The sequence below is a fragment of the Galeopterus variegatus genome, unplaced genomic scaffold (genome assembly GCF_000696425.1).
Source record: "Galeopterus variegatus unplaced genomic scaffold, G_variegatus-3.0.2 Scaffold219, whole genome shotgun sequence".
Classification (NCBI taxonomy): Eukaryota; Metazoa; Chordata; class Mammalia; order Dermoptera; family Cynocephalidae; genus Galeopterus; species Galeopterus variegatus.
Window position 1 is genome coordinate 742,831 of NW_007726330.1, and position 9,101 is coordinate 751,931.

A 9,101-nucleotide genomic window follows, 5' to 3' on the forward strand; every position below is an offset into this window, starting at 1 on the left:
TGCTCAGCCTGCTCCACCCCACAGGTGACATTCCACAGAGGTGATGGGACTAAGTTGTGATGATCAGGAGAGTGCACCCTTTAAATGCCCTTGTAGAGGGTTTGCCAAACCTGAGAGCTCCTGGGCGGGGCTGGCCAGCAGGCAGAGCTGTGAGGCCAAGCTGCCTAGTCCCTCTCAAGAGGGTGGCCTTGGTCCACAAGAGACAGGAAAATGGGACACTTCAGCACTGTGCTTTCCCAGAACTCCGCAACCCGCTGATCCTGTGCACAGTGCCTGGGCTGGGGACACACAGACCCGGCCATAAACTTTGGCTGTCTCACCCTTTCCTTGTGCCCAGGTTCAAAGGAGGGGGCATGAGGGCACACTGCAGGGGCCAGCCCGGCAGAGCTGTCCCAGCCAGGCTTCGAGGAGGCAGCCTTCTCGAGTCCTGACATGCTCCTGAAGGCGCAGGCCACCTGCTCCCTCAGACAACACCCAGCCTGAGACTCAGGCCAGGGCTGCAATCCCACGAGGAGCCACCTGGGGCCAGGGTGGGGAGCGTGGCAGCTGGGACACAGAAAATCACCCCTGTCTCCAGCACCCTCCCACCCAGCCAGGGGCCAGCAGCATCACCATCCCAGCCAGGCCTGAGGGACTCAGTGGGTGGGGTGCAGTTGCTGAGCAACCGCCTTCAGAATGAAGACCCCAGCCGGAACTGTCCTGAGGACCAAATGGGCCCTGAGAACAAGTGACCCTTGGGTGGGGAGGTACAGTCTTCCCAAGTCTCCCGGGGTCCTCAACGCCAGACGGCTCTCCTGGAAGGGCTCACCTTTGTCACCACACGCACAGCCAGAAAGGGTCCAGCTACTTCACTTTTACTTTCACATTTCAGCAAACGAATCAAGGTGCAAACAGGGTTTATTTCACATTAATATATTAACAGGATTTTTTGTCAAATAAATAGGGAATTCTCTTTAAATAACCATCTCCTCACTTCATGGTCAGTCCAGGAACAACAAAGGAAAATTCTAGTGCATCCAGGGGGCATGAAGCTTTAGGGGAAGAGGGAGGCTGAGGTGCTGGCGCAGGTCACGGTCAGCAGCCCCCAAATGGCGTGATGGGACAGACATGCATTCTCCAGTCCCCGTCGAGAGGCCCCTGCTAGAGGGAAGTGAGGCGAGAGGGAAAACACATTCCAGAAACACTGACAGGGAAACAGTGGGGCTTTCTCCCCAGCCGCAGTGACCTTGTCCCACGCCGCCCCAACCCCAGAAGCTCACGTGAGAGCTCCCAAAGTCACGCAGGGTGGCAAGAGAATGACCAAGGACAGGGAAGGGGATGTGACTGGGGCTGGGATGGCTGATGGTCCGCAGGACAGTGGCCTTCCACGGCTGGACACAGACCACTGGAGGGAATGTCAGTGGGGTCTGGCAGGGGCCTGCGGGGATGACACGTGGTTGGTATGACAGGGCTCGTGAGACTGAGTGTGGAGTGACTATCAGACCGAGGGAGCTGGACTGAAGTGGAGGAGGTGGCCAGAGAGTCCCTCATGGGGAGAAGCTACTAGAGCGACACAAGAACAAGGGGGGCATCCCGCGCTCCCAAGGAGGACCTGCCGCGGGCTCCAGGCTGGAGTGGGAGCCAGGAGGCACCTCTCCAGGGGCAGCCCCTTCCCACGGGGCCAGTTATAACCAGACCTCGAGGAAGAACAGGGCCCTCCTCGCCACCCTCAACCCGACGCTGCCCCACGGGGAGGGGTGGGAAGTGATGGGGGGTGAGGGGTCTACTGGGTCTTCTTATCTTCGGGGGGGTAGTAGGGAGGTGGCGGAGGCTGGCTCTGAAGAAGGAAGAAAGGAAAGAGCACGTTAGAAGGTTCCAGCCAACGAGGTCTCCCCCAGCCCTCGCCTCCAGCATCTGTGGCCAAGGGGGCTGGCTCTTGCGCCCTCACCCCCCACTCACCGTGGGCATGTAGACGTTGTGTGGGTTGCCCGGGTTGTAATAGGCGCTGGCAGCTGCTTCTGCGGCCTTGGCTTCGGCTGCGAGAGCAAACACACCCGGCGTCAGCCACGAGCCCCTCCTCCTCCTGCAGCTTCCCCCGGAGCTGGGCTCAGCCCAGCGCCCCCCAACACTTGGGGCAGCTGGTGCTGGGGGCCCAATTCCACCAACAAAAGCAGCAGTTAACATTTCCTGGAAATTCGCCATGTGCTGGCACTGTCCTTTCCAGTCCCTTTATATCCTTTATATGTGTTACGCCACCTAATCCTTGACATAACCCCACCAGGTGGTGCTGCGACCATCTGTAGATGAGAAGACTGAGGACAGAGAGAGACCTTCCAGGCCCCAGGGCTCGCAGCTAGCTAAGGGACAGAGGGGGGCTGGAATCTAGTTCTTTACACCAGGCCACCGCCATGCTGGTCCCCTGGGGTATCCCTAGGCCAGGGGTCGTTCATGATTTGGGGCTCCCAGCCAGGCTCCAGACGTTTCCTGAGGCTCTATGCAGGAACTCAGGGAGGAAATGGCTGGTCCTAGAGGACTGCAGCAGTCTAGGGACCTCACCTGCAGGAGTGGAGGGGACATCAGGGCCGCTGACTGGAGGTTCCATGGGCCCAGGATAGGGCGGTGGTGGGGGCTGCACATACCCCATGGCCCCATCCATCATGGGAGGTCCTGGGTAGAACTCTGCTTGCAAAAGAAAAAAAAAAATAATAATAATAATAAAAAACAAAAAAGAACTCTGCTCAGCAGGAAAGTGACAGGGACCCAGTGAGCAGCCCAGCCCAGGCCCCCTCAGCTGGCACCTCCTAGCTATGCCAGCTTCTCCATTAGTCCTGAAGTCAGTCTAAGAGCAAGTGTCACCTCAACAGCCCCCTGCCTGGGAGCTGGTGGTTAGTGGGTTGGTGGGGTGCAGGGTGGGCAGCAAAGGACACACTCACCAGGTGGGGGTGGTGGATAAGGGTAGCCAGGAGGGCAGGGGTACATTCCATTGGCGACTGGTGGGGGAAAGACATAGGCCCCGCTGGGCATGTAAGAGTAGCCATAGGCTCCATTGGGGGCTTCACCTCTGGAGGCTATAAGCACAAGGGGAGAGAGAAATGAGTGGCTCCTGCCTCGGGGGCTGGGAAGGGCGGCCCGCTACCTTCCCCAGGGGAGCTTCTGGGGTCCTGGCAATGTGCCCAGCAGACATGCCCTACCCACCCCATCCCACTCCCCACCCACACCTGGGTCTGCCTCGGTCAGGGACAGGGCGAGCAGAGAGGACTGGGAGAGAGGTCAGAGCAGGGCAGAGGAGGTCAAGGACAGGGTGGAGGGGTGGACAGAGGGACAGAGGGACAGAGGGAGGCTCAGGGATCGGGTGAAGACTGAACGGTGAGAATGTCTGCTGAACTCATTGCTTGGTAGTTTCAAATGGTTGCTTGATGGCAGTTTAGTGATTGGGTTTTTTGTTTTCATGAGGCCATAGTAAAGTGTCCTTGAGTCCGAACAGCTCTGTCAAAACATCATGTACCTGCTCCAAGCAGGGGTAACCCAGCCTCTGGGGTACAGGACAGAGATGAAACTAATCACAGGCTTCCTTCCCAATTCTCAGCCCTGATCAGCCCATGAGCTTAAAAAACAAAACAAAAAGTATACAAACTCAAACAAAAAACCCCACACATTCAATGTGTCCTTGGCCCCTAATTTTTAGAGTCTGGATACCTTGAGATGCCACCTGGAGCATCCGTTGTCCAAACTCAATGGCGCCCCCTGCTGTGAAGATCAACTTGTAGGAAGCAGAGCCTTCCCAGCCACCTGAGAAGGGGAGGACAGTGAATGAACATTGCAGGATGAGAACACAGGTTATGTCCAAAGAAATGGCTACCTGTCCTCTCTAGGTCCCTGTCCAACGCCCTGCAGGCCCACGGGGAAAGGGTCTGCAATGTGATTGGGACTTCTGCCTCCGTGCCAGGGCTACTGCTCCTGGCCTGCCGCCCACATGCCAGCAAGCGCTGCAGACCAGCCTGGCTCCTGCTGTGCCTGCTTTGCCCTTTGGAGCAGGGGCTTTTCCTCCTTGCAGTAAGCTTGTCTTTCCACCCCCAGCCCTAGTAAGGGGCACTAAGGCCACCATGGTTTGGTTTTAGAACTAACATCAAGGGGTTTCTCTCCACCCCCAATAAAGCACCTGGCAGCTTCATGGGAACAAGTACACTCCACAACACTTGACGTTCAAGTTCAGAGCAGGCTCTCGACCTGAGTGGGGCTAAGGACAGACCTGGCCCCTACAGGCTGGCTTCTACCCAAAGGAGGACCTAGGGCTCCTCAACAGCAAGACTTAGGCCTGGCTGAGTGTGCAGGTAGGTAAGCCTGACACAGAGGTCTCTGGTGTCTGTAAAAGAGCCTGCCACACAGCAGGGACTCTCGGCTTCTGGAGGGGCAGCTGCCTCTTCCTGGCTGTTGTGAAAAGGCCCCTCCCATGCACCTGACATGGTTCCTTCCTACATCTAAAATCTATACACACTCCCCACGTCACAATAAGCATCTTTACTTAGTTTTCAGTCTTTTTGCTGATTTCGCTCTCTGAAAAGGTGATCTGAGCTGCCATCTTTAATGCTAGCATTTTCCAGCTCTTGGCAACCAAAAACCCACTTCTGTTGCCCAGCTGGCAGCCTGGGTGTTCCTCTCGAAGTTAATTCAGCGCCAGGAAGAGGACAAGGGCAGGGCAATAGGGTCCAAAGGGGACGATACCCAAGGCAGCAGTCAGAGGTGCCCACAGCGCTTCCTTGGAAGTCCCATCTGTGTCCCTGAGTTCCCTTGTCACCTACCTCCTGCTTCAGCCTTCACTGTTCCCTTGATGTAGTTTGCACCAAACACAGGCTGCTTGATCTCACAGTCCTTCATCAGGTAGAATGGCATCATGAAGGACTGCATGGCATCCTTCCCCTTGGACAGAAAGATGACCTGCAGCGAGAAAGGACAAGGGCCATCAGCGCCTGACCCCACAGCCTGCTCAGCCATCGCTTCCCACGTGCTTCCTGTGTGGGATGAGTCTGCTCCCGGTGCTGGGGCAGGCCAGGGTCTGGGAGCCCCAGGGCTTTCACTGCACCAGACATTCCCAGAGAGAGCTTTGTAGAGAAAAAGACCTTATGTGCTGCTCGGAGAGGCCACGCTCACGTATTCACAGGAAGAACGTGCTGATCACAGACAGTACATGTGAGAAGGGCAGACTCATTTAAGTGGCGGTGAGGAGGTGGCAGATGCGGTGCACAAGTGAAGGGGCCTGCAAAGCTAGGGACAAGCAGACAGGGTGGGATTCCTGAAGAGGGGGTCTCTAGCCCAAGCTTTGCAGAACTGAGAACAATGGGAGTGCAGGAGCGTTAGATTCCAGGAGGAGGGGACTGTCATAACCTTCCCGCAGATGTCACTGTGCCCAAACAGCAACAGGAGCTCTCCCACCCTGAGCCTGGAGAACCCCTTGGGTTTTAAAATCATGACTTCAATCCGTGATTGAAGATGCCAACTTGAGCCCCCACAGGTTGGGTTTGAGACTCCCCTGTCTCTGCTAAGTCGTGGTGACCAAAGCTTGCAGTTGTGTTCCTCTTCTTCTAGCTGTCTTTAAATCTAACTCTTGGGTAGCTACAGGCAGTGATCCTTTTCCAAGGTATCTCTCTGTATCTCTCAGTCTCTCGAGAGTCCGCGTGAGTAACTCTCAGGCAAAGTCCACTCTGCAGTCCGGCGTTTCTCACTCTGCAGGGTTCTGCCGGGCTCTCTGCCCAGTCTGGAGACTGGGTATCCTGTTTACCACATTTATCAGTCTGGATGTGCACAAAGGCCTCCTGGGCTACTCTCACAGAAATCAAAATAACAACAATCTCTTGCCTCCAGGCGCAACTCGTCCTGGCAGCTGCATCTAACTATATAGAGATTTTGCAGCAGCAGCTCTGGAATCTGCATGGATTCACTGCCCTGTGGTCAGTTCAGCTGCACAAAGAGGCTGTTGGTTCTAGAATCCAGGAACATGTGACCGAGAAACAGGCGGAGTGAGGCACTAACATTCACCAGGATTTAGAGGCCACTCAACCCACGAGGCTCAGGCTAAGGCTAACCTCAGATTAAGGCTCACATCACCCTCCAGAGCAACGAGCCCCCAAACCAATGTGCTGTTGTGCAACTCACCCGATAAGGGGTAAGGTAGACGGTGCCTTTCTTGGTCCCTTTGAAGGCCTCTGGCACATTCTTCATGTCATTGAACGTAAGTTCCACATGGTCATAGGACATTAAGATACTGTGATGGAAAAAGAGAAAAGGCCCTGCTGAGAGACTGTGGCTATGTGACCTGTGACCCTCCTCACAAGGAGTTGCCCACACAGCATCTCTCATAACGGTCTCCATAGTGCCCCAAGGAAACCATTAACACAGCCACAGAAGAGAAGAACAAGTTGGGTTTATAGAGAATTTTCCCAAACCCCACTTATACAGCCCCCAAGTGACCAGGACAGCAGCAGAGCTGCAGTTGGCTCTGGAGATGCCATCAGATCTCAAGGCAGGTTAGATTATCTGGGTCAACTCATCTAAGTCCTTGTGATAGGTGTTCTGTTTTTGTTGGTTACATGTCTAAGAGTCTAAGTCATGACTGTACACATTACAGAAGGGCTTCCTCCAGGGTTCCTTTAAACCTCGGTTCTTCAGCTGAGTCTGCAGGGACACTGTCCACGAAGCCCTTTGAGATGACCCTGCATGTGCACTTTTCTGGGAGGAAAGTCCATAGCTTTCATCTCTCTCAAAGTAGTTCATGACTTGAAGAGGAAAGTTCACTATTCTAACTATCAAATTTTAAACAATGGGGCTGGCCCGTGGCTCACTTGGGAGAGTGCGGTGCTGATAGCACCAGGGCCGTGGGTTCGGATCCCATGTAGGGATGGCTGGTTAGCTCACTGGCTGAGCGTGGTGCTGACAACAACAAGTCAAGGGTTAAGATCCCCTTACCAGTCATCTTTTAGAAAAAAAAAAAATTTTTTTTAAACAGTGGACTTAAACTTCAAGGACACATTTTTTCAGAAACAAGGGTGAAGAGTGAAGCACTTTCTAAAACAAGGCACACCCTTATTTAACATTACCGAGCTCTAAGCCAAGTAGAGGGCCCAGCAGGATAGATAACATTTTTGTCCTAGAAAAGTCCCCCTGGGGCCGGCCCGGTGGCGCACTGGAGGGTGTGCCGCTTGAGAGCGCCGCCGAGGGCTCGGATCCCATGTGGAGACCGGTTCCCGCTCACTGGCTGAGCGTGGCGCGGGCGCAACACCGAGGGTTGCGATCCCGTTACCGGTCAGTAAAAAAAAGACAAAAAGGAAAAAAAAAAAAAACGTCCCCCTGAGAGAGAAAGAAAAGCAGTCCCAAGACATGTTACCAAATGGCATCCAAAGTGTTTGCCCAGGATGCCGGGTACCGGCTCTGGGAACCCGCTCACACACAGAGTGGTAACAAACCAGGGGTCAATGTGAGGTTTCTCTAATTACGTGAAAGGTCCAAGGTCACATGCTTCCTTTTCTCTTCCTCCTCCTCTCAAATACCACAACTTTCTTGGCAGGGGAGAGGTAAGTGGGAAAGAGAACTGGAACAAGAAAAGAGAAGAATTACCAGAAAAAAAGAATGACCAGGAACAGGCTGGGCCCATCAGACCCTGAGCAGGTAAGATGGACGGAAAGTCAGCATTCTGAGGTCTGGGTCACCCTAGGTATTCTCCTCTGACTCATCATGCATTCCCAAGTGACAGGTCCCAAGCTGCTTGTTGGCCTGAGCTGGGTACAAGGCTCTGACTCCACCATGTCTCCCGTGGGGTAAGTTCCTTCTGCCTTCAAGAGGCAATTCAGGGTCAGCATAGCTCAACCCAAGGCTGGCTGGTCTGATTCTCAACGCCCCAGGAGCAAGAAAAGAGAGCCCAGAAGTCGGAGAGACAGAATGCATTGGGCAGGGGGTGAGGAGGGTAAAGTAGAAAGAACCTTCACGTGGGGAAGCCTCTGCTCCCGGGAGTGACCCAAGCCAACCGGCATGCAACACAGAGAAGCAAGAGGCTGACCTCTGCAAGGACCCATACCACGCAAGGAACTCAGACATCTGACAAACGTTATTCATGTAATTTGACCTCTGGGCCTCAGTTTCTCACCTGGAACCTGACTGGTTCTGGAACATAGTAGAAGGCTGTACACTAGGAGTTAAGTCTATTGACTTTGGAGTCAAGACGCCTCTCCTGGAATTCCTATCTGTTACTTTCAGCGCTGTGATCTCGGCAAGTTACTTACCCTCTCTGTGCCTCACTTTCCCTACCTGTAAAATGCGTACAACAACAGTTCCTGCCACACAAAATTTATGTATTAAGGCAGAAGAGGCGCAGGGTCTGACGCGTAGTAACGTAGTAAACGCCCAATAAACGGCAATTATTTGTGCTTAAGGCTCCTCCCAGCTCTTAAAACTCACCCACTCCGGGAAGGGGCTCAAGACCCACCCGGAAGCCCCATCCGTCGCCCCCATACCCCACCCCGCGGACGGCAACACCCGGCCCCTCCCCCACTCCCACCCTCCTCCAGCCCCGCCCGGAGCTGTTAACGCCCCCACCAGTTTCCCCTCTTTTTGGGTTTATTCCCTTCCGCCCCCACACCACCGCCCCCACCCTCCACACACGTTCTCCGAGACTCCAGGATCCTTCCGCAGTGTTTTTACCTCTCGGTGTTGTTGACGATCACTCCGCCGCCCTCCGAATGGTTCTTGTTGAGCGCCATAGCCTCTGGGAAAGGGGTCCCGAGACTCGCAGTGCAGTGCGCTTGCGCCCCTCTTTGGCCCGCCCCTAGTGGCGTCGTTCGTATTAGAGGCAGCCAATCACAGCTCCTGGGCGGAGGCTGACCCAACCACCTGATCCCGAGCGTCACGTGGTGATAGTTTACTCTCTCTCCCCCTCCCCCTACTTCCGCCTGCGTCACAAACAGGGCGAAGACTACAATTCCCAGCAGGCAATGCTCCTGAAACTTCCACTTTTTCCTATGCAGGTGGAAGGATGTATCCAGGAACTTGTAGTCTCGCAGACCATAGGCCTGGATTGACTCCACTGTTTGCATAAGCAATCGGCCAGTGCACGCCCCACCCCGCCTCCCCAGAGG

The 9,101-nt window shown here is 54.8% G+C and overlaps 1 protein-coding gene across 3 annotated transcripts; it reads right to left on the reverse strand.

Annotated features, from left to right (window-relative positions):
* Window positions 1-838: 838 nt before the first annotated feature.
* WBP2 (WW domain binding protein 2) lies at window positions 839-8,775 on the reverse strand. Of its 3 annotated transcripts, none has more exons than XM_008566092.1 (8): window positions 8,668-8,775; window positions 6,130-6,238; window positions 4,779-4,914; window positions 3,676-3,768; window positions 2,913-3,047; window positions 2,536-2,658; window positions 1,939-2,015; window positions 839-1,816 (listed from the first exon to the last, which is right to left on the reverse strand). In XM_008566092.1, the coding sequence occupies exons 1-8, from the start codon at window positions 8,724-8,726 to the stop codon at window positions 1,763-1,765; spliced, it is 786 nt and encodes a 261-aa protein (XP_008564314.1). In that variant the 5' UTR covers window positions 8,727-8,775; the 3' UTR covers window positions 839-1,762. The 3 variants fall into 3 exon arrangements, with proteins under 3 accessions (XP_008564314.1, XP_008564315.1, XP_008564316.1); XM_008566093.1 differs by lacking the exon at window positions 8,668-8,775 and adding an exon at window positions 8,114-8,252; XM_008566094.1 differs by lacking the exon at window positions 2,913-3,047.
* Between the last annotated feature and the right edge of the window lie 326 nt (window positions 8,776-9,101).

Coding starts and splice junctions, on each gene's coding strand:
- WBP2 (XM_008566092.1), bottom strand. CDS start 8,726: ATGGCGCTCAACAAGAACCATTCGGAGGGCGGCGGAGTGATCGTCAAC. Junction 4,915..6,129: donor TCTACCTTACCCCTTATCGG/GTGAGTTGCACA, acceptor TTCTCGCTGCAG/GTCATCTTTCTGTCCAAGGG. Junction 1,817..1,938: donor ACAACGTCTACATGCCCACG/GTGAGTGGGGGG, acceptor TTCCTTCTTCAG/AGCCAGCCTCCGCCACCTCC.